The sequence below is a fragment of the Xenopus laevis genome, chromosome 6L (genome assembly GCF_017654675.1).
Source record: "Xenopus laevis strain J_2021 chromosome 6L, Xenopus_laevis_v10.1, whole genome shotgun sequence".
NCBI lineage: Eukaryota > Metazoa > Chordata > Amphibia > Anura > Pipidae > Xenopus > Xenopus laevis.
The window spans coordinates 57,200,629-57,222,037 of record NC_054381.1 but is presented as its reverse complement, the minus strand read 5'-3'; the positions used below and the strand labels follow the sequence as shown (position 1 = coordinate 57,222,037).

The 21,409-nt window shown below is 36.4% G+C and overlaps 1 protein-coding gene across 1 annotated transcript; it reads right to left on the bottom strand.

Annotated features, from left to right (window-relative positions):
* Positions 1 to 10,082: 10,082 nt before the first annotated feature.
* On the bottom strand, positions 10,083 to 21,175 carry levi.L (levitide L homeolog). Its single transcript, NM_001085587.1, is given in 5 exon segments — positions 10,083 to 10,159; positions 12,596 to 12,659; positions 14,595 to 14,657; positions 15,951 to 16,111; positions 21,115 to 21,175. Coding segments are annotated over 3 exon segments (246 nt in total). The 5' UTR covers position 16,111; positions 21,115 to 21,175; the 3' UTR covers positions 10,083 to 10,159; positions 12,596 to 12,636.
* Between the last annotated feature and the right edge of the window lie 234 nt (positions 21,176 to 21,409).

Below are 21,409 nucleotides of genomic sequence, written 5' to 3'. Positions count from 1 at the left end.
TGTCAAAAAGTAAATGTTTATACATCACTCGAGGTGTATGTCTTGCTTCGCATACTTCTAAAAAATTCTAATTTGCTAACTCGGTTTTGATCTTTCGACATGACGTTAGGCCTGGTAGCTGTTGACTGAGGCCTGGCCACTGACAATAGGAGCAATAATTTGAAACCTCTAGTCTGTCCCATGCTATTGCAGATTTTTTTCATTGGGCAGGTCAAATAAAAAAGTGAACTTAAACCCAAAAATATTATAAGCTTAGATGAAGACCCCAGCTAGCAGTCAAGAGTTATATTGAGTTGCTTCTTTAAGATTACCATTACTGTATTATTTTTTTGTATAAGAAAAGGATGTGCTCTTGTGCTACAGGTAGCAAGCTAGTCGAAAGGTATGATAAAGAATTTGCCCAGGAGAATAGGGAGCTGTGGTATCAAAAAATGAAGACGAGGAGTAAGAGTATTATAGCACATAGAGTAAAATGCAAAAGAAAAAGGAGAGTTATAGTAAATGTGGAAAAGGATAAAAGAAGGAATGAGGCTTGCAAGTGAAAGGAATAGGCGGGGAGGAAATTAAAGTACAGGTACAAAATCCATTGTACAGAATACTTGGACCTGGGTTTTTCTGGATAATTTCCATAATTTGGATCTCCATACCTTAAATCTACTAAAAATCATTTAGACATTAATTAACCCCAGTAGGATTCATACAGTTTAGTTAGGATCAAGTACAAGGTACAGTTTTATAATTACAGAGAAAAAGGAAATCATTTTTAAAAATTAGAATTCTTTGCATTTAATGTACTCCATGGGAGATGTCCTTCCTGGCTTCCTGAGCTTTCTGGACAAGAGGTTTCTGGATAATGTATCCCATATCCTTATACACTTAATTAGACTGTTTTAGGCATATACTTAATGGAGAAGGACCTTGGGATCCTTGTAGATAAAAGATGACTGAAGCAAGCAATACCGGTCAACAAATGCAAGGGCAAACAAGAGCATAAGTTTCCCTTTTTTGCTACACTGCATCATAGGAGCCAGTCCCAATTAATCTTTTCAATTCTGTCTCCGGAAAAGGAAAAAAATATTCTCTCTCGCTTGTTTAAGTGAAATTCCCGGCTGACTTCTTTTTCCAGTGCCATAAAATGGCATAAACCTGTAAATAAATTATTGTTTAGTGATCATTTGCATTGCCTGCATAAAAGGACTTGCTCCTTTATAATATGGCCATGGAAAGCTGAGGGGAAATATAATATCGTTTCTTATCTTATTTTAAAAGAGGGGGCACATTCTTCCATAAATGTGCATGTATATTCACTGTATGTAGAGAAATATGGATAGAAATACAGCAACTAAAGTGTGTTTATACTACAGTGGTGTGACACTGAGTTCATAATGCAGTCTCCATATTTTATTTTTCGCCAAAAGACAAAAAATTCCCAGTTCTATTCTTAATATTGATGCTGAGAAGGCATTCGATAATATAACATGGAAACATCTATTTATGTGCCTTCAAAAATTTGGTATCACGGGCCCATTTTACCAATATATCAAATGCCTCTATAAAAGTCCCAAAACAGAAATAATCTTGGGGGGAGCTAAGTCATCTGATGAAGTGACCATTGTAGTCACGAAACGCGTTGAGCCATGCACTCCCCTGCTCTGTCCTTTTGTGCTTTTAAAGAATATTTAATAAAAGAAGTTTTTTATATAACAGTTCGATACAAAAAATCCTTTCTATCCTAACCAGCACCAGACCTATGCGCCTTCATTTGCTGTATTGGCTTTACCCACGTGACCAGAGTGGGCTGTTTGGATGCCTTTGGATAGAGCTATCATCTAGCCTCACGAATGGACTTTGCCTGCATGCACTTTTAAAGCTAAGTCATCACCCTTTGAAATATTTAAGGGTACGAGACAAGGCTGTCCCTTATCGCCCCTTTTATTTAACATTGCACTAGAACCATTAATTAGTTTCATTGATTTGTCTAAATTGATTAAGGGAATTACAAGGTATTAGCCTTCGCAGATGATTTGTTGCTGATTTTAAGAAACCCAGAGTCTTCAGTCAAGATTGTTTTTGACTTGCTTCAAGATTTCTAGTCTTTTTCTGGTTATAAGGTTAATATAGCTAAAACTGAAGTGATGAATATATATGGTTCTTTTTAGGGATGCACCGAATCCACTATTTTGGATTAGGCCGAACCCCCAAATCCTTAGTTAAAGATTCGGCCGAATACCAAACCGAATCCGAATCCTAATTTGCATTAGGGGAGGGAAGGGGATAACATCTTTTACTTCCTTGTTTTGTGACAAAAAGTCACTAAATTTCCCTCCCCACCCCTAGTTTGCATATCCAAATTAGGATTCAGATTTGGTTCGACCGGGCAGAAGGATTTGCCCGAATCCAAATCCTGGTGAAAAAGTCTGAATCCTGGCCGAATACCAAACCGAATCCTGGATTCGGTGCATCCCAAGCTCTTTTTCAAACTCTCTACGTAAAAAATTTCAACTGAAATACCCCACAAATCAGATAAAATTTATAATTCCTTCAGACTTAAATAATGTATATTCATTAAATATCACTCCAGCTTGTCAGAAGGTTTCCTCCATGGGTGGAAAATGGACCAATGCTCCCCTTAATCTTAAAGAGGTGGTTCACCTTCCAAACACATTTTTTAATTTAGTTGTTTTTAGATTGTTCCCCATAAATAAATACTTTTTTCAATTACTTTCCATAATTTGTTTTTTACTGTTTTTCTAAGTTTAAAGTTGAATGTTCCTGTCTCTGGTGTTTCAGCAATTTCAGCAAACACAGATTAAACTGTTACAATTTTGCAACATTGAGTTGATACATTTCTCAGCAGCATCTCTGGAGTATTAGCAACTATTGTATCAATTCTAACAGCTGCCTGTAATGAAACCCAGAGAGTCTGCCCAGCAGGGACAAATATAAGAAATGTATCAACTTAATGTATTCATTTAGAACAGTTTATAGGGTCGGCGACCCGCCCTTCCAGAGCTGCTTCAGAAGGTGAAAAATGACTCTTTACACTTCAATATTAGAAAAACGGTCACACATAGAAAATAGAAAGTCATTGGAAAAAGTCATTATTTCTGGTGATCTATCTGAAAACAACTACTTGTTGAAGGTGAACCACCCCTTTAAGGGACGAGTGATATTTTTATAAATCTTTGATATCCCCCAAGCTGATATGCCCATTAATTAATCTCCCTTTGCTTATAAAACATTCTGGTATCAAGAAACTTAATTCTGCTCTAATCAAGTTTATATGGAATGGGAAAAAAACAAAGATTGCTCTCCATAAAAAAAGAGCTCCAGTTAAACTCTGAAGCTTAAATCTCCCAAATTTCAGAGCTTTCAGTCTATCAGCCCTTACCAGATATCTCATTGAATGGATCTCTCAAGGTAATACATTTACAAATCCTGAGATTTAAGTTTTTCAAAAACCTTACTTTGATATTGTATCTGTTGTACATAATAAATGCAGTAGTATTCCTAGTGATTTTAAGAAGAATTCTCTTTTTTGGGACTCTATTTTTGTGTGGAAACATTTATTCGACATAACTATAGTTATACACAAACTCCTTTTATGCCAACTAAGCTCTTACTCAGACCCTCAGATTTTCAAAAGTCTGAGTCCTTTTTATTTTCTTTTAAGAGAAAATGACTAGTCTTAGTAAAAGATTTATTAGATCCACTCAATGAGACCCTTTTATCTTGGTCAAGACTCAAAAAAGAGCATGGGCTTCTTGAATCTGATAGGAATTATTACCTAGCTTGTCAATACAGCCTTTCTTTGTAACATAATAATGGAAACTTTGTTTTGTCTGACCACAGGCTAGCTGAAGATTTGGGAGAGTATTTGGAGATTCCTTCTTCGATTTCTATTAACACTTTATCTAAAAAATTCTGGAACAATTATGGGTAAGACCCACACCCGTTATTTAAAGTTTCTAATAAATGGACTGAGTTCCTACAATGTCAAGTGTCTCCTTCAGACTTGGTGAAGACTAGTTATGATTTCAATAAATAGATTTTAGCAGAGAGCTGGAGGATACAGCATTTTAAGTTAGTTCACTTAGGCTATGGTAAAAATTTTTCTAAAAGTACCTTTTTTTGTCCTGTATCATAGTGTCCCAAGTGTGATGAGACCAATGTGTCCCTTTTCCACTATCTATGGACTTGTCCAAAGATTAGTATGTTTTGGAGGGAAGCCGCCAGTTTTCTGAACATACCGCTGAAAATAAAAATTAAATTATCTCCAGGTTTTGCTTTGTTGCATCTAGATGAAAATAGGCTTTCTTCAATTTTTAATATAGAATTTATGTCCCAAGGGAATAAAATATTGTCAAATTTATTCTTAGCAGCCTTCAGGAAGGCATTATTTCATTTTTGGCTACAAAAGGAGCCCCCCTCTTTGTCAGACATAATTTCTTATATAAACCAGCTTAGTTGGCAGGAAGCTTTATTAGTAAAAACAAAAGGAAATAATTCCAAAGAATCTTTTAGACTTATATGGTCTCCTTACTTTGGGATCTGTGACTCCAGCACTAGAAGTCAAATAGCTCAGTTCCTTCAATTGTAAATAGATTGCAGGTTGGATATCTGACATTTCCAAGGACAATGGGCTTTTTTCCCTTTCTTTCTTTTCTTTTATGATTGTCTTTGCATCCACTGGATTGATTAGTTTTAGTTAGTTCTTTTTCATTTCTTTTATATTTTACTTCATTGTAAATTTTGAATATTGTACTAATTGCAGCACATTTTCTTGTTGTCATATTGTCTTGTATTGTATGGTTTATTGTGAAAATCAAATAAAATATTTATTTTAAACTCATAATGCAGTCTTATGACAGACTCAGTGGATACAACCCCATATCCAGTAAAGTTGGGACGCTGTGTAAAATGTAAATGAGAAAAAGCATGTGATGATTTGCTATTATTTAACTCTTGGGACTTTTGGTACTTGTATTGCCTGGGGGCACTTTTAGTTTACCAAGAAAAACTACATATCATTTTTATTCATTGCAACCTAAGCTTTCTAATAGACAGAGAATTTAGTGTAATTCCAATTCTGTAACAAGAAACAGGCTTCTAAATACCCAAAGAATATATTTTCCATAATATAGACACATATATTAGAAACATTTTATGCACACAAATACAAGTAATCTTAAAAATCACATGTCTCCTACACATGGCAATACCAAATTTGACATGTATAACAATTTCTAACATGTCAAAAACTCCAGCTCCACAGTAACAATTTTTTAAAGCACCACTCCAGCATCAGCATTCCATAGATTTTAAAGCCAATATTCCACCATACATATATTAATTTCTCAATTTTTTGAAAATTTATTTCAATGCATCTAGTTGCAGCATCTTAACTCCCACATACGTACCAAGAAAAAATCTTCATAAATATGAATGCTAGGGCTCTACTGAATAATTTGATGCCCAGCGTGCATAGGTTTACTTAAGCATGTGGTGTGTAGGGGCTTCCAAATGAAAACAGTGCATATCCAATTACTGCAAAATGAGCAAATATACTTCATTACACATTTACTTTCCATATATCGTCTGTGTATTATTGGCGGAATGTAATATGTTTCATTACTGCAAAAAATGTTTGCAAAGACCAAGATTTTAATTGCTTCCTTCTTGCATTTGTGAACAATACAAATGTCGCAAACACAAACAAATTTCACGCCAAAATATTTAATAAATGTTCAGAGCAGATGTTACTTCTAACCTTTACTTTGTGATAATGAGCGATGTAATACTCACCAACAAATTATTATACATTGCGGGCAGCACTACACATTCTCAAAAATGTGATTTTAAACATCACTTGCTATTTTAATTACATTCTGCCTTATATGTTGTAAGACCCCCTACCAGTTTCAATATCCCTTAAAACCATATAATTTTTTTAAAAATACATATTCTGATGAATACGAAATTAATAAAAACATATATTTTGATCCAAACTGTCAAACTGCAAAACTACTGTATGATGCAAAAGTTCTCAAAAGCATGCTCTTTAATTAAAAAAAATGTTTTTATTCCATCATATTAAAACATCAAAAACAACCCCACATGGAGGCGTCATGTGGGGTTGTTTTTGATGTTTTAATATGATGGAATAAAAAATTTTTTTAACTAAAGAGCATGCTTATGAAAGTTCTTGAGAAGTTTGATATACCTTGGTTTAGTCACTAAAGGTCTATAGCATGCCACAAATTGACATTTATTATATATAGCTCTGTATCCAAGGTTTTTGTATATGTAAAGTAACAAGCAACAGTGCAAGAATAAAACTGCAATAAATCAAAAAAAATACATACAATTTAGCAAATCAAATAAATAACAGCATAACTCATCCAACAGCATGGTTAGTGGTCAGAATACAATTGGCGCACTGTAAAATAAGCAGTTTTAGGGGAAAAACAACGGCCAAAACAATAACATTAAAAACTAGAAATATGTTAAAAAGAAATATATGGGTCCATATTATTAATGCTCAAGCCTACAGATACTAAAACCATGCATGAGTTCCTAAACTCTTGCATGCTTTCTGCATTTTTTTCAAAAACATTCAAAAAATATTTTTTTGTTGGGAAAAAAAATCAATCATAAGGAAACCAAGGTTTTCGAATGCAGAAACCACACAAGAGTTTAGGAACTTGCGAGTGATTTTAGTAGCTGTACCACCGTGCATAAATAAATAGGCCCTCAGTGTGTGTTTCCATATGTATGCACTGCTAAAAGTTGTGTGGTTGTGTGTACACGAGTGCTTATATATATATGCAAAAGTGTGCAAAAGAAAAAAACCCAGACAACACGTTTTATTTAGTAGGATACACTCTACTAACATTCAAGTGGTCAGGTCCAAATTAATGCAGATTCTATGACAGGTTGACATGCAGGTTAACACACAGTTTCATGCAAATTTCACGGACAGGCATGAACAACATTCCGCTAGTGCATACACAACCCCAGTTTTTCCATGGACCATGCATCCCTTTCAAGGACCTTGCACCACCACTAAAGGAATAATTTGGAGAGGGACACAATTTGTGAAAGAATTCCTATTGAGAGAAAAGTTTAAAAGATGAACCCTTTCTCTGATTACATCTTAGAGGTTTTCCCCAAACTAAACATTTTTGTGTCCACTCCAAATATTAGTGGCTTTCAGTCAAAGACGAGATGATGCTAGAGCCTTGCATTCTGGCTTTCAGAACAAAATAATCCCTTTAGATCTTCCAGAATTAAGACCCCAAGTTCTCCTAAGCAGCAACCCAAGCCTCAATGATGGTCAATCTGCCTTACCTCCTCTAGGGCCAAGGCTTTTTACCTTCCAGGAAGTTTAGTTTAAGAGAAATACACGAAATACACGAATGTCTACCATCCAAAGAGTTTATTGCCTTGAGTTTCAGCCAATACCTTCTTCAAGTGACTTTGTATCAACAAATATTCCTCAATCCATAGAAATACACACTGTCCTTTTTTAATTATTTTTTAACTTCTTTATAAGATCTATAAGGGTTTTTACTCTTCTCTTCTTCTTAATAACAAAGTCCATGGGAGATCTGAGTCCAATTCTGGACTGGTATGTTGACTTTGTATGTTGAACTCCTTGAACCTTATAAAACAGAGGAAAAGCAAATACCTCAGTGCATGCGTTTTTACAACAGAAAGATGGAGTAGTTCTCTGTGGGGCAGTGGATTCAGGGTCGGAATGAGGGGCCCACCGCCCCCCTACTATTAGGTTTTTTTTGTGGCATTCCTATATCGGAAGAGGGGTCTGGCCCGGCTGGGGCCCATGAGGGTCTGGGCCCACCGGGTTTTTTCCCGGTTTCCCGCCGGGCCAGTCCGACACTGAGTGAATTTACCTTCAGAACTCATCATAACCCCTTAACTATACTACTTACAACAAAGGGACTCTATAGAGCGGTTATGCATGTAGCTAGATGATCAGCAAGTGTTCTCATTTTCAACTACAAGATTCAATACAAGTCAGGTATTAAAAATATTACTCCTGACTGTTATGCTTACCCTTACCTGTAGCTTCTGTTATACTTGACATAGATATAGAAGTTGAAGCATTTACTGATACCCTATCACCAACAGTTACAGCTGCTTGTCTTGTGTTCAGTTCAAATACAACTTATAGCGTCTGAGAGGCTTTTCTTCTCAGTGAGTACATTGACTGGTGGATTTAGGTTAATTAAAAAAACACACCATCTGGTTTTATTTGATCTGATTAAAATTACAGCAAAGGGTGAGATTTTGTGAGATACCATAAAACCTTGTGCTGTTGTTTAGTCGGATATATTTTGATCCACAAAACCTAATCAAAATGTCTCAAGTAATTTAACACTTAGGGACAGATCAAAGGTTGAAGTGAAAATTCAAAGTAAAAAAATTTGAATTTCGAGCTAATTTTGTGTGCTTCAACTAGGGAATAGTCCAAGTTGGATTTGAATTTGAAAGAAATTTCAAATATCAAGATTTATCATGTATTGTCTCTTTAAAAATTCAACTTTGACCAATCGCCATCTAAAACCTGCCGAATTGCTGTTTTAGCCTATGGGGGACCTCCTAGAACCTATTTGGAGTCAATTGGTGGACTTTATTGGAAAAACTTTGAATCAAATTCCATGGAATGCGCTGTTACTTCGATTTCTACAATTTGAATTCGATCGAAAACTGACCTATTCAAAAAAAAGTTTTTTGCTAAATTTCGATTGGTCTTTTTTTAATTCGAATTTCGAAGTTATGGGAGTTCAAAAAAACCTGGCAGTGTTTCCTGTATAACTAACTTTTACTGTGGAATTTCTGAAAGCGTTAACTCCTTATTTGGGCAAAGGCAATTATTACAAAGCTATTTTGTCAGTAGAATAATTAGAGATTATTTTAATTCTATTGGGTTTAATGTTTAAATGATTTTTAAGTAGGTATGGAGATCCAAAGAATGCTTGGTATATGGGGTTCCAGAAATGGCACCTTTTCCATAGTTTAACTCTCCATACCTTTCTACGCTAAAATAATCTAAACATTAAATAAACCCAAATTGTTTTGCCACCAATATTGAATTATGCAGCTTTAATGTTGCTGGGCTGTTTTTAAGCACAAGTAGGTAAAGCATGCTATCAGCCCCAAATTTATCTATATTAAAAGTTTGTATTCCCACAGGCGCTATTCCCATGTTTTATATTTGGGTTCCTGCAGTTTATGCAGATTTTTCACACTTACCCCTAGAAAAACACCGCACTTATGTTTTAAAGTTGAACTAAACCCTAAAAATGAATATGGCTAAAAATGCCATATTTTGTATAATGACCTTATTGCACCATGATCCAGGACTTCAAACTTGTCACAGGGGGGTCACCATCTTGGAAAGTTGCTCACATGCTCAGTGGGTTCTGAGCAGCTGTTGAGAAGCTAAGCTTAGGGGTTGTCACAAATTATAAAAAGAAAATTAGGTTGGCCTTTAATATAAGCTGATGGTATAAGGCTGATTGTTACATTCTGATGCTAATTGCACTGGTTTGCCTGTGCTGCCATGTAGTAATTATCTGTATTATCAGCCTTATAGTGTGAAATTTCTATTCTATGTGTACTGTATATTGTAAGTGGGTCCCTAAGCTCAGTAAGTGACAGCAGCACAGAACATGTGCAGTTACTCAGCAGAAAAGAAGATGGGGAACTACTGGGGCATCTTTGGAGGCACAGATCTTTACTGCTAAAGGGCTGTGGCTGCCTTTGGCTGGTACAGAAGTACAAGACCCAAAGACCAATATTTCTAGCTACTTCTTTAGTTAAGATTTAGGTCTCCTTTAAGACAGTTTGAATTTTCCTTACAGTGCAGGTGCCATCTTAGTACTGTTAACATCACAATTTCCCCATCAAATACACGCTTGCAATTATCATTACAAAAAGACTAGAGAGGTGCACGAGCTTGGCCAAATCATGCATGCACAACATTAATAAGGGAATAGAATAGATGTGCTGCAACTAGTAAGACACTGTAAATGAAAACAGAAGCTCTGCATATTTTTGATTATTTTATTAGCATTGGAATCATGTATTTTTAAAGGTCTCGAGTTTATCTGAGGGCTGTGTTTATTCTTCAGACCTGCAAAAGAGAAACAATGTCATTTTTGTTCAAATTAAAATCAATCATTTGAAAATTCAACATCTAAAATGTTAAACAAGGCATTTTGATTACAGGTATGGGACCTGTTATCCAGAATGCTCTGGACCTGGGGGTTTCCGGATACCGGATCTTTCCGTAATTTGGGTCTTCATGCCTTAAGTCTACTAGAAATTAATTTAAACATTAAATAAACCCAACAGGTTGGTTTTGCTTCCAATAAGGGTTAATTATATCTTAGTGTGGATCAAGTAAAAGCTACTGTTTTATTATTACAGAGAAAAAGGAAATAATTTTTAAAAATTTGGATTATTTGGATAAAATGGAGTCTATGTTAGACAGCCATTCCGTAATTTGGAGCTTTCTGGATATCGGGTTTCTGGATAAGGGATCCTATACCTGTATTACAATATTTGCAGAAAAACTTGCCATGATTAAAAACACCAGTACTTGATTGTGGCAATAAATATCCTTGGTTTGCTCCTTTGGTCTTGGCTTTTGAGTATTGGTGTACCATTTCTGGGCCCCCTACCCCCACCTTGCTAACCCCCTTTATCTATAGTAAAGCCACTGCCTTTGAGTGTTGACCCCAACAAAAAGGTACATTAATTTGTGACTAGTAATGGAAGAATTAATTCTCCAGACACGAATTGGCGGCAAATTTACAGGTTTCGCCACAAGCAAATGAATTTGCGAAACTCCGCAGCCATAAAAGCCGCAGCATGAAAAAAAAATTGGCTCGCACATAAATATTGACGCGTGTCAAAACTATTCGGACGCCTATTGACTTTAATGCATTTGGACTAAATAGTCCCGTGTATAAAAATTGTCGCCGGAGTCAAAATTATTTTGACACTCATTGACTTCAATGTATTCAGCACATTTTTCGCCGTTTCACAAATCGCGTGTTAAATTTGCAAATTTTTCAGCACAGATTCACCCATCACTATTTGTGACAATAACAGGGCTGATCACCATGCCTCCAAATACACTGAGTAGGAGGCTACTGCCTTCAATTCCCAACAATTGTATTCCTATACCTAATAGAAATGATCAAATGCCACATCTTCCATGACCTTTAATATGTACAAATGTCTCATATTTATATATCATTAAATAAATAGATATATAAATAAATAGATGAATACATACACATATCTACTATTCTAACCAGGAATCCACTGCAAATGCATAGATAAATTAATGTATCCAATAAATATATTTACTATTCAACCCCTAAAATATTGACTTTATATCTAAGTTATAAATACAACGAAATTGCTTAAACTTTACATATATCTTTCCATGTGTGTGGATATTTCATTCTGACCTAGTGTAAGGCGTCCTCGGCGCGTCCAAAATGGCGGCGCCCAGAAGAGGCGATGCGGCCGTAATAACGCTGGCGTTTTTATGCAGCGTATTAACGCTGGCGCATCCTTAGACGCTGGCGCATATTCTGGCGCATATTCTGACGCATATTCTGACGCACATCCTGTGACGTCACCTAGCGTGTTTTGGCGCGAAAATCCACCTATTTAAGGTCGCCAGAAGGTTCTCTCAGTGCCCGAGTATAGGTTCTTCTATCTAGAGTTCCTGGGTGTTTTCGTATGATTGATTCTTGTTTCTCGACCTTTGCTTGAAACCTTGACCTTGATTATTCGCTGCCTGGACTGACCTTTGCCTGAAACCTCGACCACGAAACCTTGCTGCCTAGACCGACCTTTGCCTGAACCGACGATTCTTCTGCCTAATCCATTGTACCGCGAACTGTGTTTGCCTATTAGCTTCCTCCTTGGTCCGCACTCCAAATTGTGCCTAAGGGCCCTGACACCTAGCAAGACACATTGAACATATGATTTAACCCCTTTGGTTGTCTGGTATACAGAGCACTTCCATCTTTAAGAGGAAAGCTAGTTTATCACCTCCTCTTGGGGGTAACGCTTTTATCTAAGCCCTGTACTTTTAGTTGTGCTTTATAAAATGTTAATCAACCACAAACATCTTGTTTTTATTTTTGACCCAATTCTTGATTTTAATGTGTGGGTGGTACAATCTGCAGAATGCACTCCACAATTCTTACATGTCAACATACATACATGGGTGGTGTTAGAATTCTTAAAGTTCAGATACCATAAATATTGGCAGTAACAAGTTAAAAGGATTCAATCCTTCTTTGAATTTTGGCACCACATTAGCAATTCACTAATCTCTCAGAATCATGCCAGGCAAAGACTGATAGCAGTTTCCTAATCGCAGAGCTGAGCCCTGTTAGTACCCTGAAATGAAAACCATCAGGTCCTTGTTCTTTTATTTACTTGTATGTTTGTACATGTTTGGGTAGTTCCTAGTTTTTTATTTTTCAGGTTTCTCCAGAGTAATTTTTTGGCATTACAGAGGATATTAATAGATAGACATTACCGGGGTAAATGCTTTGTCAGCAAAGCAGTTTTTCTGTTCATTTAGAGTATCCATGGTCTCTTGCCTTAAAATGACAAAAAAAAAATAAAGATAAAATATAAAGTTCTAACAAATACCAAACCAAGGTAAAAGAAAACATTTATGAAGACTCAACTTGGACAAAGTATGCAAATAAGTTCAGTTTGTCATTAGCTATAATACTATGTTCCTTCCAAGAATTGCAAATTAAAGTGGACCTGTCACACAGACACAAAAATCTGTATAGTAAAAGTCCTTTTCGAATTAAACATAAAATCCAATTTCTATTTCTTATTAAATTAAAGCATTCATAGCTGTTGTAAGCTCATTTAAAAATCTCAGCTGTCAATCAAATATTGTCTGCCACTCCTCTATGCCATGGGCATAGAGGCGGGGCAGACAAATTACTTTCACTTTCCATTCAGTACTTTCTAGATGTCACCGCTCTTCCCCACATTCCCCCACTTCTCTTTACCATTTAATTGTGTAGCCAGGGCATGGGGATGGACATCAGGTCCCCCATTCTGGTGCACAAACAAGATTCTGAGAGGATGCAAGGCTTGCCTTAATAACAGTGTGCACAAAATGGCTGCTGCCTGCTTGCTATAATTATGAATTCCCAGACTGAAGGAAACAAGATTCAAATAATTTATATTGTGTAATTAAAGTTAATTTTGCTTGACTAATGGGATAAAATAGGATTTTGAATAATTTTTTTGGGTGGCGGGTCCCCTTTAATTGTGTCCCCCTAGGCACAAATTGTTATGATTAATTCCAGAGTAGCAGCATTAATGACATTGAGCACAAGTTGTGCCTCCCAGTGAACATACCCTTCAGCTGCATGTAATTAAACCTAACAACCATTGAGTGCAGTTTCTAGTGCAGGATAAGTGGCTCTATTGCAGTTTTTAGTGCAGTTAAATGTCCATTTAGGAGGAGGTAATTTACTAACAATCGAATTTGAATTTTTTCCAAATTAAAAATTTGAACCATGAAAACCTCTAATATAAAAGTTTGCCAGGTAAAAGTTGCCGATGTCCTATAGAAGTCGACGGGAGCTGCACTAATCCGAAAGGACATTTCTAAATCAATTAAGACTTTTAGAGGTTTTCATATTTTTTTTGTTTGGAATTGTCCAAAAAAATTGTCAAAATTTTTTTTCAAGGTATTCATATTTTTTAGCACATTGTTCAGTGTAATTTTCCATTCATACTTTTTTTATTCGTTTTTTTTTTTAATAAATCTCACAAAATCATTAGTTTTGTGAGTTTAGTTGTGGTTTCATAAACCACTAAAACTATGAAAATGAGACTATTCATAAATATGACCTTGAGGGGCAGATTTATCAAGGGTCGAAGTGAATTCGAGGGAATTTTCGAAGTAAAAAAACTCGACATTCAAAGTAATTTTTTGGATACTTCGACCATCGAATAGGATACTACGACTTCGACTTCGAATTTGATTCAAAGTAAAATCGTTCGAATTGAACTTTGACTTCATTACTTCGCCAAATTAAACCCGTCGAAGTGCTATGTTAGCCTTCTAGAGCATTTTTCTACGTTTTTGGAAGTCGAAGTAAAATCGTTCAATCGATTGCCGAAATCCTTCGAATCGTTCGATTCGAAGGATTTAATCGTTCGATTCGAACGATTATACTTCGACAGCAGTATACCCAAATTGGATGAAAAAAACTTCAATTCGATGGTCGAATTTCAACGTATTTTTACCTTTGAAATTCGACCCTTGATAAATCTGCCCCTGAGTGTTGCACCTAGCAATATTTAATATGTCTTATAATCTTAAATACAATCTAAGGCAAAGCATATTTTGAAAAAAAACATCTTAGAAAAAGCTTTGTTATACTGTATGTACCATTGCTTATTCTGAAAAAGAAAATGACAGTTAACAGCAGGGGAAAGTCTCAGCTGCAAATGTTCTGCTGACTATTGACCCCAAACAGTAAAACTAGAAGAATAATTACCTTGGGCCTCAGCGCTGCGTAGCATTGCCTCTCGTTTTGGTTGAATTAATTCCTTTAATCCAACTAAGTAAGTAAGCAAAATACAATGAACTGGAAACTTCAGTATTTAGAAGGAGCAACATAATTCAGTGGTGTAAGTACAAATAGTTTTATTGAATAACATGAAGTATGTAGAACTGCTGCAGACTAATATATTATAACAAACACCTCTCTAATTAAAATAAATGTATGCCCAATGCCCATCTATACATTGTATTATAAAAAGACAATATTTTCCAATATGTTTGGGAAAATAACAATATGAGGGGTTTTAATGGATTTTATTGCATGCTAGCTATGCTAATCTTTAAACATTAAGGGGGTTATTTACTAAACCTCAAATTTATCCATTCGTGCTTTTTGGGGCTAAAACTTGAATTTTTCGAGGATAAAAAAAACTCACATTTTTTGAGATTTATTATACCTGATGCTGCAAAAAGACCGAATTCGAGAATCCTCCATCACAGACCTGTCAAGGTCATATACTGTACAAGTCAATGGGAGAGGCACCTATATCAATTTGTAGTTATTGTGGTCTGGGCTGGGTTTAGCCTAAAAATCCAACTTTTTCGGACAAAAACTCAAACAAATCAAGAGATTCGGGAAAAAAGTCTGAAAAGTTTGAGCCATTCGGGTTTTTGCTCGATTTTATCAAGTTGTTAATTAATACGGTCAAATCGAGTATGGGAGTTTGTCGGTTTTTTTAAATAAAATATGAGATAAATTCATATTTTAGTAAGTAAACCCGTAAAACATTTTTAATTACATTTCTAGTTGTCCCATTGCTCGCTTGCATTTCACAGCATCATATGCTCTGCAAGCCTTACTTACAATGGTAAATAACCTAAATACGAATGACACCGTCTGACCAGTTCAACGCCTATAAGGGCCCATAATGAAATTATTAAACATAACATTTTCTCAGGCCAAAACAAGTAATTAAGAAGAATGCCACTCATATCAATACTTTTAAAACTACTGAGATATTTGGTCACAATCATAGTTCCAATAGTGTTTCTATGGTATGTAAATTTTATAGGCAAAAGAAGCAATCAAAAGCAGAACTGCAGAACTGAAAATGCAGTAAACATCAGTAAAATCATTCATATTTGTAGTTTTGGGCAGGGTCCTCTTTAACTCTTATATTGGTTGTTTTGATTTCTTGTATGTCTAATGTATACATACATTTAATGTAGAATGTGTGTTATAAATACTGCTCTTATAAATGATAAATATAGCTGTTTTTCATACTCTTTTAGGGAAGATTTAGTAGTCATTTTGAAATCAATAAGGATGATGTGCTGGTGAATTCTTTACCTTTAGCTATCTTTCCCAAAGTTTGTCCTATTTTAGATGCCCAGCCTCGTACATAGCGTTCGACTTCATCATTATCTTCATCTGCATAGCCACTTGGCGTTGCCAGTGAGTTTGCACAGATCACAGCAAGTAAAACACAAAGAAATATCCCTTTGTACATCCTGAAAAGTAATATCACAAAGTCAGAAGTGTTAATGAATCATTTGTAAAACTTTTCCCGAGCAACTCCAAGGAGTCTCTCACCAGGGCTGTGTACACCTAGGGGCATATTTATCAAGGGTTGAATTTTGATTTTGAAAAATTTTGAAATTCAAAAAGACCAACTGAAATAGGTCCGTTTTCGATCGAATAGGTCCGTATTCGGCTGAATTCGAATCGTATGAATCGAAGTAATAGCGAATTCGATCGAATTTGAATTTAAGTTTTTCCCAAAAAAAACTTTGATTTTTCAAAGTCCACCAATTGACTCCAAATATGTCCTAGGAGGTCCCCCATAGGCTAAAACAGCAATTTGGCAGGTTTTAGATGGCGAATGGTTGAAGACGACTTTTTAAAGAGACAATACATGATAAATTTCGATATTCAAATTTTTTTCAAATTCAACTCGAATTTGGACTATTCCCTAGTTGAGGTACACAAAAATAGCTCAATATTCAATTTTTTTTTATTTGAAAATTCACCTCGATCTTTGATCTGCCCCCTACTGAAGCTCCATGTTCTTTGTTTATATTCAGAGCTGTAAGCATTCAGCTCATTCTGGCTAGCACTAAAAACCTTCTTCTTTGATAAGAATATATATACAGTGGTGTGAAAAACTATTTGCCCCCTTCCTGATTTCTTATTCTTTTGCATGTTTGTCACACTTAGGGGCCGATTCATCAAGGGTCGAATATCGAGGGTTAATTAACCCTTGATATTCGACTAGGAACTAAAATCCTTCGACTTCGAATATCGAAGTCGAAGGATTTAGCGCAAATGCTACGATCGAACGATCGAAGGATTATTCCTTCAATCGAACGATTAAATCCTTCGAATCGAACGATTCGAAGGATTTAAATCCAACGATCGAAGGAATATCCTTCGATCAAAAAAACTTAGGCAAGCCTATGGGGACCTTCCCCATAGGCTAACATTGACTTCGGTAGCTTTTAGCTGCCGAAGTAGGGGGTCGAAGTTTTTCTTAAAGAGACAGTACTTCGAATATCGAATGGTCGAATAGTCGAACGATTTTTAGTTCGAATCCTTCGATTCGAAGTCGTAGTCGTAGTCGAAGGTCGAAGTAGCCCATTCGATGGTCGAAGTAGCCCAAAAAACACTTCGAAATTCGACGTTTTTTTACTTCGAATCCTTCACTCGAAGTTAATGAATCGGCCCCTTAAATGTTTCTGCTCATCAAAAACCGTTAACTATTAGTCAAAGATAACATAATTGAACACAAAATGCAGTTTTTAAATGAAGGTTTACGTTATTAAGGGAGAAAAAAAACTCCAAATCTACATGGGCCTGTGTGAAAAAGTGATTGCCCCCCTTGTTAAAAAATAACTTAACTGTGGTTTATCACACCTCAGTTCAATTTCAAAGGTTATAAAGCCATTTCTAAAGCTTTGGGACTCCAGCGATCCACAGTGAGAGCCATTATCCACAAATGGCAAAAACATGGAACAGTGGTGAACCTTCCCAGGAGTGGCCGGCCGACCAAAATTACCCCGAGAGCGCAGAGAAAACTCATCCGAGAGGCCACAAAAGACCCCAGGACAACATCTAAAAGAACTGCAGGCCTCACTTGCCTCAATTAAGGTCAGTGTTCACGACTCCACCATAAGAAAGAGACTGGCCAAAAACGGCCTGCATGGCAGATTTCCAAGGCGCAAACCACTTTTAAGCAAAAAGACCATTAAGGCTCGTCTCAATTTTGCTAAAAAAACATCTCAATGATTGCCAAGACTTTTGGGAAAATACCTTGTGGACCGACGAGACAAAAGTTGAACTTTTTGGAAGGTGCGCGTCCCGTTACATCTGGCGTAAAAGTAACACAGCATTTCAGAAAAAGAACATCATACCAACAGTAAAATATGGTGGTGGTAGTGTGATGGTCTGGGGTTGTTTTGATGCTTCAGGACCTGGAAGACTTGCTGTGATAGATGGAACCATGAATTCTGCTGTCAACCAAAAAATCCTGAAGGAGAATGTCCGGCCATCTGTTCGTCAACTCAAGCTGAAGCGATCTTGGGTGCTGCAGCAGGACAATGACCCAAAACACACCAGCAAATCCACCTCTGAATGGCTGAAGAAAAACAAAATGAAGACTTTGGAGTGGCCTAGTCAAAGTCCTGACCTGAATCCTATTGAGATGTTGTGGCATGACCTTAAAAAGGCGGTTCATGCTAGAAAACCCTCAAATAAAGCTGAATTACAACAATTCTGCAAAGATGAGTGGGCCAAAATTCCTCCAGAGCGCTGTAAAAGACTCGTTGCAAGTTATCGCAAACGCTTGATTGCAGTTATTGCTGCTAAGGGTGGCCCAACCAGTTATTAGGTTCAGGGGGCAATTACTTTTTCACACAGGTTTGGATTTCTTTTCTCCCTAAATAATAAAAACCCTCATTTAAAAACTGCATTTTGTGTTTACTTGTGTTATCTTTGACTAATAGTTAAATGTTTTTGATGATCAGAAACATTTTGTGTGACAAACATGCAAAAGAATAAGAAATCAGGAAGGGGGCAAATAGTTTTTCACACCACTGTGTGTGTGTATATATATATATATATATATATATATATATATATATATATATATATATATATATATATATATATATATATATATATATATATATATATATATATATATATATATATAATATATATAGAGAGATATATATATATATATATATATATATATATATATATATATTACCAAATGAAGACTTCACACAGGACTGGGATTCAAATAGACCCTGGCATTCCAAGTACTGTCGAGCAGATTTATCAGGGGCAACGAATCTCCACACATGCCACAGCCTTGAAGGGGTCGTTCAACTTTAAGTAAACTTTTAGTATGTTATAGCAACTTTTCAATTGGTCTTCATTATTTATTTTTTTTATAGTTTTTTTTAATTTTGCCTTTTTCTTCTGAATTCAGCTTTCAAATGGGGGTCACTGGCCCCCATCTAATGAGTAAATGCTTTGTAAAGCTACAAATGCTTTGTATTGCCCATTTTTCTATTCAGGCCCTCCCCTACTCAGATTCCACTCTCTTATTCAAATCAGTGTATGGTTGCCAGAGTAATTTAGACCCTGGCAACCAGATTGCAAAAAATAATAAAATATAGAAACTGCAAGTTGTCTCAGAATATCACGCTCATACACAGATCAGGTGGTTGATAGCCTTCCATTTATTAAATTTCTGGCTTAGAAGGGGAGGAGAAAAGATGTACTGAGCCAAGACATAGCAGTGGTGCCCAGGGTCGGACTGGAGCAATGAGGGCCCACCGGGACTGCCACATGAAGGGCCCTCCAGGCAGTCACTGTGTGCCCCCTCCCTGCTTACTACTGCGTGAATGATGATGTGCTGTGCGCCTGCGCGAACGGCGGTTCGCTGCAGCCCTGCAAGAACCCCAGTATGCTGCGCACCTGCATGACTGCTGTCGCACTGCGTGCCTGCGTGGAAGCACAGCAGCGCAAGTGAGTTTTTTAGGGGCGCCCCATCGGGGGAACAGGTCTGGGCCCATGAGGGCTGGGGCCCACCGGGTTTTTTACTGGTTTCCTGCCGGCCCAGTCCGACACTGGTGGTGCCCCACCCAAATGTTGCTGGACTACAACATCTAAGGCTGAGAACACATATGGTGCAGCCCCAGCTTGTTTTTGCTTGCTTTTTTACACTGGCAGGCACAGCGATGGCCTGCGTATAGACACAATGATCAGCTATTGGTACAGAAATGTGTAGTTTTGCATTTCAGCGCCAATATCCTCTCAGTATGTCTGCACACAAGACGTCACTGTGTCTGTTAGTGTAGAGCTGAGAGGATGGGAGTGCATTGACTTCTCATTGCCTGAGGGGAAAATGCAGGTGGAGAGAAGTTGAGATTGTGCCTCATGTGCCTCAGTTTAAGCTTCTGAAGTTTGATTACAGTGTAATATATGCAAAAAGTCCATAGTGAAATCCTCTGTATAATGAACTGATCCTTATCTCACAGGCTAATAGGCAGCTGGGGAAGGCAGGGGTTTGTTTATACAGGAGGCTTCTCAGTGAACTGTTGATTTGTTTTAATTGTGTCTGTACAAGCCAGGAAGTTTAATGTGATGTTAGTTTCAGTTTCAGTTAAACAATAGACAAAGTATGCCCTTCACAAGCCATATTTACTAAACTAATGTGGGAAATTGCCTCTTTATGCCTTCATACAATATCTTTCTGTATTCTGATGCAGTTGTCTTTTTGGGGCCTGGAAAACCTGATTGGTCTGTGACCCTCAAAGTGGACATATGATACTCAGCAACTAGCAAAAACAAACACATTTAATTGAAAATATTTTAGCATTTTAGAATGAATTAGAGTGAGTGTTATAAATATAACACAATAATATAGTATAATAAAAGTGTGATTTTACTATGAACAAAGAAAATGGGGTACATGCCAGCTTGGGAAATCTAAGACTAAAAGTCAATAGTTAGACCCAAAATATCAAGTTTACCTTCACATTTACAGTGGCTTGGCAATTTTGTAATCATGACTTCTAAATGTAACATAATCAAAACACCTTCCGATTTCAGGATTTGTATAAATAACAGTATCAATGCAATGGATAGCTTGGATCGGGTACTACTATAATGTGGTTATATACTTATGTATAAAATGCTGGAATGACCCTTTATCAGTTTTTGTACAAGCTATCTGAAAATGTGACAATTGTACTGAAAAATTGTTAGTAAAAATAAAAAAATTTATTCATCATTTTTAAAACCAACAGTATAGGAGGACACAAGTGATAAGAATAACATTCATTTAAATGGAAAAAGTGAGATAGTTATCCAGCCAAATTAAATAGCATGAAGATAACATGGAAAACCATGTAAGAGTGGGCTCAATGTCAGGTTATGTAGTGGGTCCTTGGAAGCCCAATCAAACTCTGACAGCAGTTATACTGTAAGGAGAAAAAACACTTACCTTTCCAAATGTAGTGTTTTCCAGTAACAGAAGTAGCAAGGTACAAAAGACAGATGATTGTACTGTTTCTTAGTGTTGTGCTGACTTTTATGTAACTCCCTTTTCTATTATGTATTTGCAAATGCTAATGTAAATTAGGCATTGTCATTCTTAGCTTGATGCTATGAGCTCATCACAATGTAATTTATTGGTTTCTTCAGCTATTCTATTATATTATTGGATCATGTTGTCAAAAAGTAAATGTTTATACATCACACAAGGTGTCTGTCCTGCTTCGCATGATAAGGTATCTGAA